This window comes from Apium graveolens, chromosome 9 (genome assembly GCF_009905375.1).
Source record: "Apium graveolens cultivar Ventura chromosome 9, ASM990537v1, whole genome shotgun sequence".
NCBI classification, from domain to species: domain Eukaryota; kingdom Viridiplantae; phylum Streptophyta; class Magnoliopsida; order Apiales; family Apiaceae; genus Apium; species Apium graveolens.
This window is the reverse complement of record NC_133655.1, coordinates 257,910,770-257,932,771: the sequence shown is the minus strand read 5'-3', so window position 1 is coordinate 257,932,771 and position 22,002 is coordinate 257,910,770. Positions and strand designations below refer to the sequence as shown.

General features: G+C 34.0%; 1 protein-coding gene across 1 annotated transcript; it reads right to left on the bottom strand.

The window, feature by feature from the left end:
- Positions 1–210: 210 nt before the first annotated feature.
- Positions 211–14,092, bottom strand: LOC141683950 (ARM REPEAT PROTEIN INTERACTING WITH ABF2-like). The gene is made up of 19 exons (XM_074488766.1): positions 13,720–14,092; positions 13,432–13,586; positions 9,915–10,087; positions 9,714–9,834; positions 9,544–9,618; positions 9,334–9,428; positions 8,629–8,704; positions 8,342–8,449; positions 3,991–4,119; positions 3,836–3,904; positions 3,627–3,686; positions 2,908–3,031; positions 2,557–2,696; positions 1,813–1,876; positions 1,645–1,724; positions 1,262–1,326; positions 1,040–1,157; positions 841–965; positions 211–630 (listed from the first exon to the last, which is right to left on the bottom strand). The coding sequence occupies exons 1-19, from the start codon at positions 13,958–13,960 to the stop codon at positions 549–551; spliced, it is 2,100 nt and encodes a 699-aa protein (XP_074344867.1). The 5' UTR covers positions 13,961–14,092; the 3' UTR covers positions 211–548.
- Positions 14,093–22,002: the final 7,910 nt, after the last annotated feature.

The following is a 22,002-nucleotide window of genomic DNA, read 5'->3' as shown; positions in this document are numbered from 1 at the left end:
TATAAATAACAGAACATGCAACAAAACTAAATTATTTTATTTCTATTAGAAAGCAGCCTTCGACTTGAAATAATCTCCTTCTAAAAAGAAGAAACCACTCCCTGAATTGTTGCATGTTCAGATATAAAAGACCATAGTTTCCCTGACAAAAAAAGACCATAGTTTCCCTGACAAAAAAAGAAACGCCCAGCACATTAAGTTGAAGTTAAATAACATCCAAAAAAGAACAAAGATAATCATTATTTTTCTTTTTCCTCTTGGGCTTAAGCAAGTAACATTGACAAGTTTATTGTTCAACAACAAATAGACTATTCAACAACAAATAGACCTAATGCTTTCCCTAACTAAGAGGGCCGGGCGTGGGTAAAGGTACAGCATGAATCTAGATATTTTTGGTAGGAAAGAGACTACAATTGTTCTTCCAGACCCGGACAGCAAAGCAAGCTTTGCTGCTTCCGTCCTCTCATCAGAAGTTACTAGGCAACAACTAAATTCTGTACATCCATGGACTTCTTTGGTTAGATTTTTAATTTTTCGAACAAGGCAGATCAAGCTTGGATATTCCTTGTAAGCGCCCTCACAAAGTAATTGTGCATATCTGGTAATATGCGGTTTATCAATTGAGAGTACCTGGCATTTTACATATTAACAAATTGGTAAGATTCTCAAACTGTACAAACAATCTCAAACTATATTCATCAGTAGTTAATACAAATACATTAGTATTGCATTTGGAATTCATGTGATATTCCACATTAGTTCATTCACAACCTTCCGTGCAACAGTCCTATCTCTATCATGCTTCGAACAAGAAAGATAAGAGAGAAAAAGGCAACATACCATGGTAAAGCACTCAATTCATCATATTTTTCCAGTATGAAAAAAATACACGCATGCCTCAATGACATAGCATTGAAGGCCTCTGACAAATCGTACATGAGAGACACATTTTCCACTGCTATATCCTGAAGTTGGAAACAAAAAATCGTCAGATCAATGATCTTGCTAATAGGAGTTTATATAATCGACTTCAATTCACCTTTGCAATGGCACACTCGCACAAACGCTTAAGCCCGTCCAGGAGATACTGATCTGCAGCTCTCAAAAGATCCTGTGCCACATCCAGATCAACACTAACTGATCCTGTGTATATGTATCTGTAAGCAGAGAACATATGGAAGTCACTATTAGCCCTATAAGATTTTTTTATTGTTTCCCTGTAATTTAAAAAAATAAAAAGCAGTATTAAAGAAAATTGCACCTCATCATCAATTCGAATACATCCCACCTAATATTTGGAATTTCTATATCCTTGGCATCCTTTTCCTGCAATCAAATTATGGCAATCATAAAGTTAAATCTGTAAAGGAACAATAAATTCAAATGGATTTATGCATTTCTTTATTTCTGAAGGGAAAACAACTACAAGTGTATCATATGTGTTTGAAAAACCACCTTTCCTCATGAAGGTTTTTACAACAATTGCCTCGTTGAAAAGAGAATTAACACAGTAAAACAAATAAAAATTCCTATTATTTGATAAAATTACAATGTAATATATATGTTGGGGCAGAAACAACCCATGCATGTATGATGTATCTATCTCTATCTGATTAAATCATAAATGCAAAACTAAAATAATACCCTATAGCCACCATCAAACATTGCTCGAAATGCATCAGAAGAAGCAAGCAGACAAATCCTGTGTGCATAGAAGCGCTTACCTAAAAGCAAAACACACCAGGAAAAAAAAGAGAATAAGTCTCAGCTTAAATGGTTGGCACCAAACAAGGATTTGAGTGAGGAAATTACCTTCTATTAAGAAGGTAACATCTGAAAGAGTAGAATTGTTGACAAACTTTTCACCCAGGTAAACCTGCAGTAAACACTAAACAATATTAACAGGTGTTCATTTGTTCACTGCCCTGAATCTCTTATAATTGCATATCAATTTGGTGACCAAATGAACATGTAAATATATATATAGAGAGAGAGAGAGATACATGTATATATATAGAGAGAGAGAGAGATAGACTCTGATACCAGATAATAAATGATACAAGTACCCAATACGTGATACCATAGGATCTTATATATCTAAAACCTAAACTAAAATGAGTAAGAAAAAGAGATATCTCTGTCGAATACAGTACTAACATGGTAAATCTCTTATAATTGCATATCAATTTGGTGACCAAATGAATGCATGTACATACATACATACATACATACACACACACACACATATATAGAGAGAGAGACTCTGATACCAGATAATAAATGATACAAGTACCCAATACGGGATACCATAGGATCTCATTTATCTAAAACCTAAACTAAAATGAGTAAGAAAAAGAGACATCTCTGCCGGATACAGTACTAACATGGTAAATCTGTCATAACCTGTAATTTAGTTGAAATATTATCAACCACCTCGGCAACAACTCACAACACGTACATGATAATGGTAAAGCAGATATACGTTAGAATACCTCAAGCACAAAATAATTGAAGATTCTTATTCATGACTAAACCCAGAAACAACTCCGGACAGACCTGACAAACTGGGGATGGAGGACCAGCATCAACTGGAGATAGTGACCGGGCTTTGTCAGCCAACTTGTACAAAGCCACTGACGCAGCTCTTTGATGCTTCGGATTGGGTGATTCTAGAAGCTCCAAAAGCAAACCTAGACCTGCGGCATTGAGGACAAAGTCATGAAGATGAAGGAGATGATATATCGTCAGAATATGAAGTAGTCATATTGTAAGGAAAGGAGCTCAATTTGGTGTGTGTGAGTGTGCGTGTGTGTGAGAGAGGGAGGGAGGGAGGGAGGGAGAGAGAGAGAGAGAGAGAGAGAGAGAGAGAGAGAGAATACTGAATTGACTATAATTCCTGGACATTACCACTGCCATCAATGAAAATTGTTTTTTGATCGTCAGCAGAACAAAGATGAGCAAGAGCTAATGCAACTCGCCTTTGAATGGATTTCTCGGAAACCCTCATTATGTACAATAAGTGATTTAACACCTAGAAACACAAATGCACAGGGCATTACCCAGGTCAGTAGTCAGTTGCACATTCAATAGTTCAAATAGTATAATAACCCAACTCTTGTTTTTCTAGTGAGATACTTTTAGTAGAGTCAAATCTCCATGATAGTATTCAGTAAATTAATGCACAAGAAAGTCAACAATAACCCTTTGAAAGAACCTTTTGGTTAATTATTGGAGTTTCTAAGAAACAAAGTTACAGAAGTATATGGCATGACCACTAACAAGAGAGGTTGAGGGTCGATGGATGCATGAGTTTATGAGAATTTAAAATCTTGGAATTGTCCATTTCTATTTTAAAAGTATAGAAATTTCGGCATGTTTGTGATTTTGCATATTGCATAACCATTCAACTAATTCAAATACATAATTCTTTTTAACCGTCCAAAAACTATTTTCTAAAATTTATATAGCTCATTCATATTGGGGAAAACATGTAATATACATACAAATCAGGTGCTTTGACAGTTGATATATTCATCTATACAGTGTAAGAAAAATTGAAAATGAGAATTGCAATTGGGCAGTAGCAGAAAGAAAAAGCCAACAAAAATAATGATAAATATACTCACTCGTCCATTAATCTTCTCCTCTAATCTTTTCAGTGTCTTGGCTACACAATCCCGTGTGGGCTGCACAAAAAATTTAAACTTATATAGCAATGGATAGACACGATAATACTGGCGGACTTACGGTCACCATAAAAAAAAAATTAATTCGACCGGAAATTTATAAGGTTGGAGGTAAACTATTAAAAGAACAAGGCTAGAGATAAACATACTTGGACAAGGAATATCCCATCCTGAAGTTTCTGAACACCTCCAACCCCAATAAGGTCCGCAACATTATCCTACAAAAGGAGCTTCTAAACAATGAAAATATACCTGAACTTAAATATAGGTAGAAGCCTTAAATAGTCATCAGAGATTACAGTACCTCATTATCTGCAAGACCATAAAGCGCGAATGCTGCATTATGTTGAAGGGATCCAATTTTTGAGTCAAGAAGGCTCAACAGTGGCACGATACCACCACGATGGGCAATACCAGCCTGGTTATGGGAATCCTGCAAGAAAAAGCTCATTAAAGTCCAACTAGAGCATCTGAAGCAATCTATTAATACGACCAATTCAGCAAGAATTAAAACATACATGCATATCTTGGGAAAGGTTAGAAGTATAAAGTACACTCGACCATGCCTTTTACAGAAATATTGTGGTGGTCAGTCTGTTATGCTCATTACAATGAGGCAACCTATATTAAGTGCATCTTAATTGGTTTCTAAGATATTTGGCACAAAAAAAAGAAACCCTCAGATATAATAGGCAGCATGGGACACTACAAGCAAAAACCATAGCAAAATCCCAGTATGTTTTACTTGGAGGTAGGCTTTGGCGACAGTATATATAGGCCATTGTGCTCGGGACGTCATTACTTGCCTAAAAGTAGCTTAATGCACAAGCTAGTCTCCATGTGCTTTTTGAAAAAGCTGTTCTCAGCTTACACACCGAGACCTAAGTTACTTGGACTCGGGTTCGGAGTGTCCGACACGACAGATATCCGAGTGTCGGATTCGGTAATCTCAAAAATTCAGGACACGGGGACACCGTCCAAATTTTGGACACGGGTACGGGGACACGGCAAAGTTTAAATAAATTATATATTTTTTATATATTGAAAATAAATAAGAAATATGTTTTCAATCATTTATGTTATTTTTATTGTTATTTTGACAAAAAGATATGTAATATAATTTTTTAAATTACTAAACCAAATTGTTCCCTTTGAAAGTTATATACTGTAACATGATTACATATTTAAATTATGTGACAGGAATTTAAAAGTTGTACTTATGAGTTGATGCAAGTTGGTCTCCACTTATTACATTAAAAATGAATGTGGACTAAATGAAGTCCTTGGGATATTTTACACAGTTGTCTATACAGTATACACACATCGTATACACACATCGTCGTCTTCATCTTTTTTTTCCTTTTCATTTTTACTATTCATCTCTTTCAGTCTCCTTTTCTTCTTACATCTCATCTCTCCGGACATAACTTATCTCCGACGACCTTCGACTTTTCCGGCGACGGAGATAAGTGTCCGATTTTCAGTGGACGAATCCGCCCCGTATCCCGCGTCGTGTCCCGTGTCGTGTCGGGTCGACACGGGTACGGTGGTCGGAATAGGCGAGTCGAGGTAACTTAAACCGAGACAATCACATAATTCATTGGCCAAAGATATCTCTATTAGCCATAGGCAATTATTGTGACATTACAATCAAGCCTAATTATATATATATGGGGGCTACTCTAATAGAAACCAATTTTAGAATAGAAACTAGAAACCAAATAATTTGTTTTTAAAATTACTTCGAAATATAACACAAATGGTATGCAAATCGATCGCTGAGAGATGGAGAAAAATACATTAAAGTCGGATTTAAATAAAAACTTACCGTTTGACGAGAAAAATCAAATTAAAATCGGAGGGAAAAAGTTGAGATATTGTGTGGAAGGGTGCAGATTATTTGGGTGCGGTGCTTTTATGGGGGTTATTAGATCTAATGGCTTGGATTAGTTTCTAGTTTTTATTTTAAGTTTAGTTTCTATTTGATAATTTTCCTATATATATATATATAACCTATTTTCCACTTATATTTATTAATTCATTAATGTACATGCATATACATATTTGTTTTATTTGATTATTCTGATTTTATAGATTAAAAATAAATTTCATTCAATTAACCTAATTGGAGACTTTACCTCGTATCTATTTTTTTGCATGATTCACTAAAAAAGGATATTCTAATTTTAAGAATCTTATTAATAAAAATATCGTCTGCATTATAAGTTTAGTAGATCAAATATTGCTTATTTGTTGTTACAATTCTAAACAATAGTAAGACTTTCACAAAAAATTAATTACCAAACACACTTTTCTATTTTTACTCCAACGAACACATTTCACTCATCTGACAAATGATACGAAACAAACATCATGAAACCACTTTTCTAGAGAAAAAATTCCACATAATTGCTGCAGCCTATGTTACTCTGACTCGGGTACGGAGTGTCGAACACGACACATCGACACTCCACATATCTGAATGTCAGACTTGCCAAGTATAAAAATTGGGGACACGGGACACCTTCCTATTTTTGGACACGGGTACAGGGACACGGCATATTTTAATAATAAACAAGTATGTTAAGCTAGACATCTTAGTATAAAGTAGCAATAGAACTTTGATTAAACTTGATTTTCTAAAGAACTCTGCGAATTTGGCATCTTCCCTACTTTTATCTCATTCTTACTTCTTTTTTTCTTCTTATATGTTAGTTTTGAATATTAAGTGTGACTAATATTTGGTCTATAAATTGGTCAAAGTGTCCCTATTTTAGTCAAAGGATCCGACACGGAATAAGTGTCGTGTCCGAGTGTCCAAGTGTCCGACACGGGTACGGCAACCTAAACAGAAGAGTCAGAGTAACATAGGATGTAGCACTTACCAAACGAAGCCTAAAAAGACTGTACAGCATATAGGTATGCACTATGCAAAGTACTAGCTGTCATCCACATACCGCATTCTTAACCCTCGTGCTCGTAAGGTCTCAGACTGTTTTTGTGTAACTGTATTTTTCGAATAAAAAAAAATTAATAGCAAGCTCCCGAACAGAATTAAGCATTCGAAGCGGTGTACAGTGAGTAGGTATATACTGTACTGGTTCGTAGCTAAATTTTTAATTTTTGACTGATGACTTGATTTTTTTAATTGATGATTTAGTGATGAAAAATGAGTATTCTTGCATCAATACTTGATGATGATGCTTCCTTATTGGAAGCAAAGCTAAACCTAAAACCACTTGTTTAGTTGATCGCGATCCCCGCTTGGTGAATTTATGGATAAGTTTACCTATCGCGTTTAAATACTCAAATTTCAGTTTTGTGACGAAAACTTTTTTTTTTTGATGAACTCTTGATGATTTGATGATCTTTTCCCCGAAAATCTCATATTCTGGATGAATTGAAGAACTCTGATTTCTTTTGCAATAAACCTCGGTTGCATTGCCCAGTTAAATTGTATTGTATATGCATATTAGTTTTGTAGCACATCCCCTTTATTTCCTAAATGTTATAGTATATAACTTTTGCGAAGAACTGTTCAGAAAGATTAAGAACCTGATAAAGTTGATGTTACGGTTAAGGTCTGTATCAGAAATTTGATATTCATAGAAACGAAAGAAATTGTAGATATTTATTAAATATAATTTAATTATTGTGAGCACATATGGAGATGAAACGTTTGGATTTGACGAACTCCAAAACCAGGTCAATTGAGATTTTCCGGGGCCTATGGCGTGACACTTAACATACACAAGAAACAAGTTCGTCATAATTAATCCCAACAATGTTGCTAGTTAACTCTAGTGCGGCTATCATTAAACTTTAAATGGTTCTTGAGGCCTCCAAGAAGCTTAAACTGTATAGAGAGATAGTGTTGTTGCAAGAAGAGTCACAATCACTATTAAAGCAAATGTACTACCTTGAACCTAAGTTACCCCGACTCGCCTGTTCCGGCCACCGTAACACGACACGGGACACGATGCGGGATACGGGGCGGATTCGTCGACTGAAAATCGGACACTTATCTCCGTCGCCGGAAAAGTCGAAGGTCGTTGGAGCATTCGAAGGTCGTCGAAGATAAGTTATGTCCGGAGAGATGAGATGACATTAAAGATCAAGAAGAAAAGGAGACTGAAAGAGATGAATAGTAAAAATGAAAAGGAAAAAAAGATGAAGACGACGATGTGTGTGTTTGTGTGTATACTGTATAGACAACTGTGTAAAATATCCCAATTTAACTGGACTTCATTTAATCCACATTCATTTTTAATGTAATCCCGGGAACGAACTCATGAGTACAACTTTTAAATTCCTCTCACATAATTTAAATATGTAATCATGTTACAGTGTATAATTTTCAAAGGGAACAATTTGGTTTAGTAATTTAAAAAATTATATTACATATTTTTTTCTCAAAATAATAATAAAAATAACATAAATAATTGAAAACATATTTCTTATTTATTTTTAACATATAAAAAATATATAATTTATGCAAAATTTGTCGTGTCCCCGTACCGTGTCCAAAATTTGGACGGTGTCCCCGTGTCCTGAATTTTTGTGTCGCCGTGTCCTGAATTTTTGTGTCGGACACTCCGAACCCGAGTCCAAGTAACTTAGCCTACAATAGACACAAGAAAGAAATGGAAATTTACCTGTGCCAATCTCCCTAGTGCAAAAGCTGACATTTCCCTTAGTTGAGAATCTGAGGACTGAAGCATCTCGATTAATGGACCAACAGCACCTCTTTGAACAATGTGGACCTGCACAAATATCGTCACTAATTAGAGAGAAAAATAAAACTGAGTAGAAAATTGTGGAATTTAGATAGGCTTTCACAAGAAACAGGTTAAAATTAGTATATAAAATATTACAAGTTTACAACGTTCCAATTAATTACTTAATGAATAAATTGCTGTTCAAACAGATAATTGATATCCACCTTGCAGTCTGTATCCGTGGCAGCAAACTGCCCAAGGAGTAATGCAGCTTCTCTTTGGCTCTCTGGACAACAAGAACTGTGACGACAGTCAAAAAACAGTTAACGTTGAACAGATATCAGAGAGAAAAGTGAGGTAGGAGTAATAGGAAACGATATCCCTGCAGATATCTAACCAGAACAGAACTAAAATTGCAACTTAAGCTATTTCATGTACACCTACTCCTAAAGACAGTGCTGGATAAAATACAAGTGTTACCTCATGAAAAACTTGATAGTTCGTATCGAGTGAGTGACAGTTCATGCAATTCTGCAATCAGACGCTCACATACTAGTGTTTAAAGGTTTCCCTGATAATATTTTCAAAAGCATATAATGGGACAGTATCACCGGATTAAGAAAACGTAATATCCCATATAGGCCGCTTTTGTTAAATGGTGCACACAGGCATAAAAAGGTTAAGCAATATCTACTTGACGTTACGACAGTTCACAAAATAATGGGATTTCGGAAGCTATTGGGTTAAGACCCCAAAAAACGTTTCAAGCGTGCTCAGCTGGGGGTAGCTCCACAATATAAGGGTGCAACTAGCTTTAGCAGTTGCAGGGTAGCTCCACATTACGAAAGCTTTGCAAAAAGCCACTCAAGAGTGAAGTGGAAAAAATCACAAGTTACCAAGTACAAATGGGTGATTGAAAATAATTGTACCTAAGTAACCGTATTACAGGTTGCAACGCTCCAGCCTGTAGGACTTCTTTCTTAATGTTAGGGGATGAGTGTACCAAATTTCCAATTACGCCAACCTGGCAAAAGATATCAGGAGACATTTTGAGTTTTTAGCTAAGGTGAAGCTGGACTGGAAGGATCTAAACTATGAAAAATTCAATATCCAACGAGAGGAATGAGAAACAAACTAACCGCTTCATAATGTATAGCAGCATCCTCAGACCGAAGCATTAGAATAAGGGTAGGTAGAGCATTACAGTTCACTATCTGAAAGCCATATAAATCAAATCATGTACTGTCATATAACAATTTTACGGAATTCGATCATGACAAGAGTTCTAATAAGAATGACAGTCATTAACCTGATCCTTATTCTCGTCATTTTTAAAAGCAAGAGTCCGCAAGGCCCCGGCAGCTGCTCTCTGGACTTTTGCATCAGAAAATTCGAGTAATTCAACAAGGGGAGGGATCCCACCTTGTGTCCTAAACAAAAAGATCAAAATGTCAAGAAAACTACATTACTTGCATAGTTACATTCTCCCAAGACATCAAAACAAACAAACCTGACACGTGTTTTAATGCTGCTATTTTCATGAGCAAGATTGGTGATAGCATCAGCAGCTCTCCTTATTACACCATTGACTGCTCGAGAATTGTCAGCATCCTTGTGCCTCTTTAATAAATCAACAAGATGGTGAAGAGCTCCCGCATCAACTATGAGTTTTTGATGTTCAGGCTGTCAACCAGTAAAGATATGCACAAAAGCACATGTCACGGACAATTTAAATAATGACTGGGTTAGCTACACTGTACTATTAACTGCTGCCCCATGTATGAAAAAAAAGGAGCATTTTGCATATGCAACAAAACCTTTTGGATTAATAACCTTCTTTGTAACCATAAGGATGTTAAAACATAAACGTGCAAAGGAACAACCAGTTCTTAAAGACATGGATGAGCATGGTGCAACAATTTGGTAACTTAAACTCCAGTTCTTAACCGCAACCAATAAAGTGCCATTATTAAATAAAAACTGCAACCACATCCATCAGTGTTCTTCAGTCTGGATAGGTGCAGTTGGGTTCCAAATTCAAACTAATTAAAAAATCTCAAACATCTAAATAATAAAAAAAGATGGTATAGTCTAATTAGATTTACAATCTCCAATAAAGATTTTGCATCAATTTAAAGTACAAAATAATGTTAAATAGCTAAAGATATATTAAAACTAGTAAAGCAAATATTTTTGAACTTTTTTTAAAATTCAAATAGATAATAAAAAAATTTAAGAGAAACAAATCTACAAAATTAAATAATTAAAAGTCTTCAAGACACGTAATTAAAATATTAAATAATTAATTAGCAAGCAGCAAGTTTTATACAATTAACTACACTGATCAATAAAAATCAAATATATGTTAACACATCAATTTAACTGTGGTGCATTTATATAAATATTCTAAACAAACCTTAAATAAGTGCATTTTGAATTATATATTGATGTTTAACAATAAAAGTAGAACCTAAACCAAACCAACCATATGTTGTTTTAAGACAAACGTTATGGTTTGTGCAGCTTCACTAATGTGTTTTCTTTGAGGTTTTAGTTAGTAGCCACGGGTTTGCCTCACGCCTAATTGAAAATATAGTATTGGAAAACCAAAGTTGGCGAAAGTGATTGCTAGATAAGAACACAGCTCAATTCTGCTACGTTGTAAAAAAGATTGGACAAATTCTTAGACAAACTTCATTGGAGTAAAGACGACAAAAGGGACTACTAAAAAGAAGGAAAAAGGAAGGAAATCCCAGCACTGCGTTTTCTTTAAATGTATTAGCAGAACATGCTATGTTGAAATTTATATATGTGACAACTAATCGAATCAGAACATTGAAAAGGAATCATATACGTTATTTACCAAGATACCGGTCACTTCACCCCGAGTATAGGCACACAAAAACACACACATGTGGTTTCTGCATCATGTGCTGTTTATATACGGTGAAATAAATCAAATATGCTAATAAGCTATTATGTAAGAACTCTAAAGTAAGGACGAAAAATTGCTTAACCGACACAATGAGCATCTCAATGAAACGTCATTTTAACTATTTTTTATATTCAAATTTACATTTTAAAAAAGATAAATGGAAAGCATTTTAATATGGTGGGATTGATAATATGACTGAAGCGGTGCTGCTAATATACGCTCAAGCACCTCACAGTAAATTGGTGATACCACTAATACATTCGTTAACAATTTATTTGCTCCAACACTGTTTAACAGACACGCTATGAAGTTATGTTTGTAATTATGTTCACAACATGTTGGAACACTTGCCAATGACAAGGTTCTTTTCTGTGTGGACAAAATTAATATTTTTTAAAGCAGGTTATGTGTGAAATAGAATCCACCAATGATTACATACATTGGAGTTCAGTCAGTGAACAATACCATCAAACACATATAGTTGTACATATATATGCATTAAATATACATTAATATTACAGACTATACATACATATATATACCAGTTTCAATTAATCTAGGCACAGACTAACACACATATCAGTTTCTATTAAATAGAGGATAGAAGCGAGAAGGAGAAAACTTAGATTAGCATGTGCACGTTGTTGTTGCTTTTGACTAGGGAATTAAAAATTATGTTTTTATTTATTTTATTGTTAGACCAAATTTTGTGTCATTCAACCGCCTAATCACCCCAAGTCGACCTATTTTGCATCAATTTACAAGTCGAACTCTCCAAAAACGACTAATTGCCACTAGTAGAGCATAGCGACAACAATGACAATACGTCAATAAATGCTTATCAGTTAAACACTTCAAAATTCACTCAAACTTTTATTTGACCAATAAAAAAGGATCTAGGAAAGATTTTTTAAACTAAATATCCATTAATTTATATTCCATTGTAGGCCTATCCTATAGCCATAATAAATTGATCGCTTTGGTAAGCAACTAAGCTTGGAACACTCTAAAAAGTCAATACTCGAAACCCTAACAACACAAAAAGAAAACGCTTATATATTTAACACAACAAAAAAACTATGAAGACAAATTAACTCTCCTTTTTCAAGTAGTTCAATACACTCACACTCAATTTACACCTAAGATTTTCTACGTTTTTTCTAAGTTTTTAAAAATTATTTGCTTCTATTCAAGGGTGTCTTGAGCTCTTGATATGGAATTTCATACCCTTGTGTACCCTTGTGAGTTGCACTCTACTGAGGAAAATCAAGATGCACTAAACAAGCTCCGCCCTCTATTGTAAACCGCTGCTCCTACTACATTTTCATCTTAGATAGGTGGTCAAAATGACCAGAACATGCAGATCTATTCACTTAAAGGGACACAAGGCAAATCATGAATCTTTTCCTTATTATTATGAGGTCCACTGAATTTGAGGCAATCAGAAATGAACTATGAAAAAAAAAGCATGTCTAGAATAGACCAAGATTACCAAATTTGATTTATGTAGATTATTTCACTATGTTAATATGACTTGACAACTACTGATATTTAATGACTAAACCTGTACTCTATTGAATACATAAACTAAAAGCCCTATACTGGAATAGAAACTATAAGATGTTCTTATAAGATATTGCTGTAAAATTTGACCCTGCCTTGACAAACCTGACCTACCGACCCTTATAAAACAAGACCCCAAATTTGACAGGCACGGAAGAATATTCACTATGCTCTTAATCTTAATTTTCAAGTAATCACGTGCTTTAGACTTTCAAGTAATTATAAAGAATTAAAATTAGTAAAGTTGATAGTACTGTAACTCTAAAACATGTCTGAAATTTGTTATAAGATTTCATGATATACTTAATTACGATAGGTACCTCTTAAAACTTACACTTGCCACTCAACAACACATACAAACACCTAACTAAAATTAAAAGACATACTCCAATCTATCAAATTACAATTACATGTAATCACATTTACTAAACATTTCTCGTGAAAATACATAATCAATGATTCTACAAATAATCATGCAAATCTAGGTAAAAATTTAGAACAAAATTTTAAAAACAGGCAACTCAATTACTTTAATGGCCAGGAGTCCTAGCGTAAACGCACTCCCTTTCTCAACCTCGTGCTCGTAAGGTCTCGGACTGCTATCATTCTGCGGAGGCGGTGCCTGCAGATGACTCACCAAAACCGGAACCACGCCTGATTCCACAATCAAATTTACATATTCATCTGCACAGACACATATATTAATACATATATACATAACAAACATGTGTGAATTTTGAATTTGAAAAACACGAGAAATTGCGAAAAAAATGTACGGAAAGAGATAAAATTCAAAAAAACGGCGACAAACAACTACCGGTTTTGGCGAATTCGGAGATGACATGTATCGCGCGTTTGGCAGAAGCTCGATCCGCTTCAATCGATGAGAAAGAGTTATCGAGAATTTGAACTTGCTTACGGATTTCGAGGAGGAGATTTTCTTCGCAAGTGAGAGAGAAGACGTCGCGATCGTCTTCGTAATCATTCTCGAGCTTGCGTTTCAAGCTTCTTCTACCGGAGCTTGAAGGTTGTTGCGGCCGTTTTTTCTGCTTCTCCATCGCTGTATGTAACTACTCTATCTCTCTATCTCTTTCTCTTTCTCTATCTGTTTTTCTCGCTGTGGGAGAGATAAAGATGAGAGAGAAATGGGCGTGAGGGGAGTGCTGAGGGTAGTTTGGTAAACCAGGGTTTCATTTCAATTTTGTAGGATATAGTAATATATTTACCGTGACAATCTTCTTTTTTCTTTTTGGACGACTTGTACCGTGATAAAAAAAATTTGGTCAAGAGTTGTAGATAATTTGATTCTGTGTAAAATAAGTATTTTGAGAGCGTGTTTGATAAGGCCCAGTCCTGGCCTCCTGGGCTTTTAGTCGAATACAACTTGTCAAGGTATAGCCACTTAAGTTACGAATTTAAACGTAATACCTAACATGAGTACTGTTATAAGATCCAACACCTCTTTCCGTTTTTCCTCTATTTTGGTGTAATTTTTGCATCAAGTAGTGTAAAAATTACACTGATTTTTAAATTCAACTCCATCTCATCAACACTAAATTTTACACCATTTTTATACTATATAAGTTATTTTATTACAAAAGTACAAAAATAAAGTTAAAAGTAATAAAGGAGTTAAATACTAATGGAATAAATTTATTTTCAGTAAAGGAGTAAAAGGGCAATACCGGAATATACAAAAAATCTAAAAATTTGGCGTGATACCAAATTTGGTGTAATTTTTGGTGTGACATCAAAATGGTGTACAAGTACAATTTTAGAATTGAGTTGGAGATGGTTTAATTGGGTAATGAGTCTCTTTTGCTGCGGTTACTTGGTCTCCTGCGGGCACTACAATCTTCATGATCAGACAGTGCAATCACCACTATTGACATACTATGAATTAACATTTACTAATAAATCAAATGATGTTAAGTATATTACTTATAAAAAAATCTTTCTCACAATTTTTCCTCCTTTTCTCCTCCACATTAAATTCAAAGAAAGCCGCAAATTCATAAATATCACTTGGATCTCTCTTACCCCAATAAGCAGAAACAAGAATTTTGTATTTTATGGAGTCGAAATTGAGATCAAATTATACACACACGGGGAGTATATGAAATTTGATGAAGATGACCCTCATGACTCGAATGATTATTTGCTTCTGTCGAATGAATTTATGATCATTCAACAAAGAATTTTGAACATCAAAATTGCGTTAAACCCGTGTTCATCATTCATTACATTCGGTTTTGGCATTGTGAATTTTACATCAACAAGAAACAAGAATCTGACACGTATTATGGTGCAGAAAATAATAGTTTTTTATGTGTTTTTTTCATTAATTGTGGGTTATGACTAAAGTGCTGAAAGGCAATCATCGTAGGTAGAAAACTAAATTTCAGTTTTTATCCATTACATCAGTTGAGAATGTTCATTACAGTCGTTTTGGATGACTTACGTTGAAATGCATTATATTAGAGATATTCAATTGAGAAGTTTCAGATATTAGAGTCGTGTTATTGAGAAAAACGCGTTCATATTTAGGTAAGTCCCATGTGATAGTACCTGGGCTCAGGTACTATCTCGATCAATTCTACAATTATGTGATAAATGTTTATTTATTTGAAATTGCTACTTCTTCTTGTCAAGTATTCTATTTATCGTTACCTTTCACTTTTTCGCGACATATGCATGCTCGCACACAAGCCGAGGGTCTTTCTGGAAACAGTCTCTTCATTCTTCGGAATGAGGGGAAGGTTGCGTACATCTTACCTTCCACATGCCCTGCTTTAAGCGGGATGTACTGGTATGTTTGGTTTAGTTTGGTATGGAGTACTTTCTATTTGAGCTCATCGATTTTTTTCTCGGTTCTCATTTCTTCACTTACCCGATATAATATAACTAGCATGAAAACTCGTGCGATACATGGGTCATGTTTTAATATAACTTCTAAAATTTTGAGATGTTACATTGTGTGCAATGTTCATGATTTGTGATTTAGTGTTGTACTTTTGCTATGTTACCTTGTTACCTATGAAAATCGATTTGGTGTTTGTAACCTTGTTATCATCCATAATTGAGAACTTTTTGAGTTACGAAATAAATAAATGATAAAACTGATAAAGGTGTTCTCTATTATTTAATCATTCAATCTGATAATAATGTATTTGAGGGTATGTATATATACCTCAATATTACAATATTATATCTTTATAACAAATATCCAAAATATAATACATAATTAATATATATTTCTAATACTCCTCCCCCCGTCAAGTTGGAGCATGTAGATTAGAAATGCCCAACTTGCTAAAGTAAAAAATTAAATTATCTCTTTCCAAGAGCCTTTGTAAAGATACTCGCTAATTGTTCAGTTGTATGAACATGAAATGGAGAGATACAACCATTTTGAATAGCATTTCGTAAAAAGTAAAACTCGACCTCAAACTATTTCATTCTCTCATGAAAAATAAGATTTTTGGCAATGAGTAGTGTTGACTAGCTATAACGAAATAAAGGAATAACCTTCTTGTGATGTACACCAAGACTCAATAAAAGTGCATTCAACTACTTTAACTCACAAGTAATAGCTGTCATTGAACGATGTTCGACTTTAGCTGAAGAAAAAGATATTGTATGTTGCTTTTTAGTCTTCCAAAATATTGGCGACTATCAAGTGACCAACTCTCGTAAAATCTTAAGGTGTTAGAAATTGGATTTATCGGGATCATATCTCATATCTTAACATCCCCTCACTCGAAAACCCATGTATATAGGGTCGAAGAGTGGATAACTGGGTGTTTCATTCCTTTTTGGGCTTAGCATGCAGTCAATTACTATGTGGGGTTCTCGTCCTATTAATGAGCCCACCATAGCACACATTCTTTAATTACCTAATATGGATCTCGTCCCATTTTTTTGGGCCCACCAAGGTATAATATCAATACTTTTAAATAATTACCGAGAATATTGGGGATAGCGGGGAGTCGAACCTGAGTTCACTCACCAATCTGACCTCTGATACCATGTTAACTTACCGATAAGAGATCGCCGAGTAATAGGACATATTGCTCAATCTGAGTCACACCAACTAGTCAAAGATAATTCACTATCAGAACAAAGTAAAATTCCTTGACCCGAAGCTCCTTTCAAATAATGAACTGTATGTAACGTTGTATCCCAATGTTCTTATCGAGGATTTTGTAAAAACTGAGAAATAATATGAACTGTGTATGACAAATTTAGACGTGTAACGGCCAAATAAATAAGATGCCCCGCAAGTCCATAATGTTTTTCAGGACCTGCGAGATATGGACTTGTAGCATGACCAAGTTTATGATTTTGTTCAATTGATAGAATTGCGGGCTTAACACCCCATAAAAATGCTTCAGAAATAATATCAAGAGCATACTTTCGTTGACATAGAAATAATCCTTGAGGACTTTGAGCCACCTCAATACCCCCAAGATCTTTCTTGGGAAAACAAGAGCAAATATAATTTTTAAACTTCTTTAATGCATGAGAGTCATTTCCAGTAATAATGAAGTCATCAACATAGACAAACACATTTATTTCCACACCACCCTTTTTATATGTAAAAAGTGAATAATCAGAATAAGATCGCATGAATCCATACTCTGTTAATGCTGTAACTTGTTTATCAGACCAACAATGAGGTGATTGTCTTAACATATATATTGACTTACGAAGACGACAAACCATACCAAGATTTGAAGATTTAAAATCAGGCAGAAGTTTTATAGATATTAGCTCATCGAGATCGCCGTGTAAAAAGGCATTTTGGACATTCATTTGATGTAATTCCCAATTTTTTGATGCAACAATGACTAAAAAACTCGAATAGTCACCATCTTTGCCACGGGAGCAAATGAAACAATGCTTGATTATAATCAATACCTTCCACCTGATCATTCCCATAAATAACCAGTTCAGTCTTTCATCTTTTAGTTGTGCCATATGAGTTATAATTAATTTTGTACACCCATTTACTGCCAAAAGCTTTCTTTCCGGAAGGTTGATGTTCCATAGTCCATGTGCCATTATCTTCTAAAGCTTGAATTTATTTTTGTTAGCACTACGCCATCCCGGGTCCTTCACAACCTCCTTAAAAGACTATGGCTCCACACTTGTAATAATAGCTACAAGAAAATTTTGATGTTTAACAGAAAATTTATCATAACTTACCTAATGTGCTATCAGAAAATGTGTACTTGAAGGAGAATCAAGGATAGAGGAAACATTCGATAGAGTCTTCTGTAATACTGTATATGTTATAAAGTCCATACGTCTAGTTGATGGAAATTTTGTTCTTATTCCTCGACCCAACGTATTATCCAAAGTAGGGTTGTGCACTTGGTTCGGCTCAGTTTTTATCGAAAACCATTATTGATCTGTGTATGTCGGTTCAGTTTTGTTTCTATCTATTAAGCGTAACTGAACCATTCGGAACAGTTATTTTTGGTTCGATTAACCGTTAATCGGTTTTGATTTTTTTTTATTTTTTTAAATAATTATTTAATATAATACTAAAAAATTATAGATGTTACTGAATATAAGGCTAAGAAAAATAATTATTTGATAATATAATAAACAAGTACCATTATTAATTTAGAGAGCTTATTAACATTAATGGATTAACCAAATACTAATGTGAATGACTTTACAAATTTCAGATAAGCTAAAATAAAACATATATAGGCCACATGCATGATGTATACAAGATTTAATACTACTGCAGGATGCAGCTCTTAAGAATCGGCATTTTTGAACAAAAAAATCATAATCTACTCTAAGGCCTGCTGTGGAAGGTTTTACACTTTTTATATAGCAAATGTGGTATGTTTCGTATACTCAATTATGTATACAATAGATAAATATATAAATATATATATCAAATATTTTAAAATAATATAATGGTTCGGTTTTTCGGTTCAGTTATAAGGATAAAACCGCAACTGTTACCAAATCGTTCTGTCGGTTCAGTTTGGTTACGGGTTTTTTCAATTTTTGTCGATTTCGATTTTTTTGGTGCGGTTTTTCAGTTTATCGGTCTGGTTTTGATTTTTCGATTTTTCTTTGCTCACCCTTAATCCAAAATAGCATTAGGCATTTGCTCATCCATTATAGAGGTCTCTCCTGCTTGTATATCACTAATTTCTAGATCAATTGTCACTGAATTTGGTGGTATGATACTATGATTAGGAGGATCTAAGTTTGAGGTTTTTTCTAGTACATTTGTTATTTTCTTTGGCGTACCATAATACTCAAAATTTTCTGAATAGTCAGTGAGCACTTTGTTTTCATCGGATGAGGCAATTAAGCATTCACCGAATCATTCTCCAAATAAGGAAAATTATTGTCATAAAATTTCACATCACGAGAGACGAAAAATTCTTTATTCTCCAAATCATATAAGTTATATCCTTTTTTACTATGAGATTAACCTACAAATACACACTTCCTGCTATGACCTTGCAAATTATCACCCATTGCTCGTCGATTCTGAGCAAAACACAGACATCCAAATACACGCAAAATATCATACGAGGGAGGGGAATCAAACAAAATTTCATACAGAGTCTTTCTTGGTAAGACACTATAGGGAACGAGAGAATCGATGTTTTACAACCAATCATAAATTTGGTGTTCTATTAATTAAATGAGCTACAACCAAGATACATTCTCCCCAAAATATAATAGCAAAATTCCCTTGAAAACTTAAAGCACTCCTAATATTTAAAATATGACGATGCTTTCTCGCTACTCGTTCATTCTGTTGAGGAGTACCCACACAACTTGTGTGAAATAAAATACCATTCTCCAAAAAATATTTGTCCAGGCTATTAAATTATGTACTGTTGTCCCTGCGTAGATTTTTTTATTTTTTGTGAGAACTGACGGTCAACCATTGCAATGAACCACATAAAAAAATTTAGTACCTTTTTTTATCACTGAGCAAGAATACCCATCTAACACAAGAAAAATTATCCACCACTGTCAGAAAATGACGAGCTCCACAAGATAAAGATGTATTGTAAGGACCACATAAATCACAATCAACTAACTCAAAAACTTTTGTGATTTTATCATCACTTGTAGGATACATTTTCCTATGTTATAGTTAAACCTCAATGAAGTAATAATCGCTAAAGTAATAACCTCGCTAAAATAATATTTTTCTCCGGTCCCAACATAATGGACATAGTGTATTTTTACTCACGATATAGTAATAAACTCGCTAAAATAATATTTTTTTTGTCCCGACCCTATTACTTTAAAGAGGTTTAACTGTGCTTTGCACGATGACACACTTCACATGCTTTATCCAAACACTCCCTCAATTTATAAAGTGGAAAGATTAATTTTACAACTTTTTTAGAAGGATGTCCCATCCATTTATGCCACAATTCTATGAAAGAACCTAATGATGAAAAAGTAGTAACATTCGAGACACGCCAAAAATAATAAATTCCATCTTTTCTTTCACCGATCTCAATAAACTCACTTGAGTGAAGATCTTGTATAATACACGTGTCAGGCGAAAATTGAACAAAATAATTCTAATCATCACTAAGTTATGAAACAAAAATTAAATTGCAATTTAATTTGGGAATATAGAGGACCCGATTAAGATAATTTTGTCCAAAATTTGTATTATTCCTTCTGTGATTACTGCAACTTTCTCACCATTTGGCAAACCAACAGGACATGGAACCACGTCTTTAAGATTTTTTAAACAAGATAAATTTCATGTGATATGATTTGAAACGTCGGTATCAATTATCCATCCTTTATCATCACTTCTATTTTTTTTAATTGATATTTTGTATTTTTTGGGTTAACAAATTGACTTTGTTTTCGTGAATCCGAGTAATACATATTATGTATAATTATTTCTATATGCCGAAGTAAGGGTTACTTGACAAGGGTATGATGATGTGACAACATTGATAAAAGGTGTACTCTATTATTCAATCATTCAATATGATAATAATGTATTTGAAGGTATATATATATATACACATCAATATTACAATATTATATCTTTATAGTAAATATTAAAAATATAATATATTTATTTAATACATTTTCTTAACAGTAAACTTGATAATGAATATTTGGTGTGTGTGAGATTTATCCAATTTTTTTCATTTAACTTTGTTTTTGTTACACGTTAGCGTACAAGTTTGTGCACAATATTAATAAAAAAATGTTAATTAGGGTTAAGCATTTGGTCAGTTCGGTTGGAAACCGAACCTAACAAACCGAAAACCGAAAGTCTTAAATTTTTCTGACCGAACCGAACTTAAGTCCTCTCTGAAATCGAACCAAAATCGAACTGAAAATATTTGATTGGTTCGGTTCGGTTTGAAAAAAAATGAAATTTAAAAAAACCTTTATTTTGCAGCTGTGATAAATTAACATGGTAAGATTAATAGCCCGATAGAAAAGTGGAAGTAATTATTTATGTACAAGGTTTATCCTCGTATGTTTCTACCTGAATTCAGATGCTAAAACCTGAGAGTTCAGTATAATGATTAATGAATTCATGTAATGAACATGTGAGTTGCTTATATGAATTCATACAAGAATCTGATACTTAATAAAAAAGTGAATTGAAGTCTGGTATAGAGTAATCGACGACGACTTGGTGCCGGATTCAGGGACCACAAATTTTTCACCGCGGCATGTTGATCCGCGATTAAGAGAATAGGTCTCGTTTTAGGATTTTAGATCTGGGTAATGTTTTGTTTAACATTTAGTAATAGAAAATAGTTAAAAATGAAAATATTATTATTTATATTATTCTTAAAATATAATTATATATATAATTCCGTTATTTCGGTTTTGTCTGAACCGGTATTCAATTAACTAAACCAAACCGAATTCTTTTCGGTTTAAATTGAAAAACCGAACTAACTGAAATTTCTTAAAAAAATCAAACCAAACCGAACCGAAATTGTCCGATTCAGTTTGGTTTTTCAGTTTCGATTCAGTTTTGCTCAGCCCTAGCGTTAACCGACTTCCTTGTATTTTTGTTCAATGTATACAAACTGTCATTTACAGCTCATTAGAT

What these genes read in the sequence shown, in the direction of transcription:
- LOC141683950 (XM_074488766.1), bottom strand. Translation starts at nt 13,960, where the DNA reads ATGGAGAAGCAGAAAAAACGGCCGCAACAACCTTCAAGCTCCGGTAGA. An exon ending in CCACGGATACAGACTGCAAG is followed by an intron (nt 8,450 to 8,628) that starts GTGGATATCAAT and finishes ATATTTGTGCAG; the next exon opens with GTCCACATTGTTCAAAGAGG. An exon ending in ATGGGATATTCCTTGTCCAA is followed by an intron (nt 3,687 to 3,835) that starts GTATGTTTATCT and finishes TTTTTTGTGCAG; the next exon opens with CCCACACGGGATTGTGTAGC.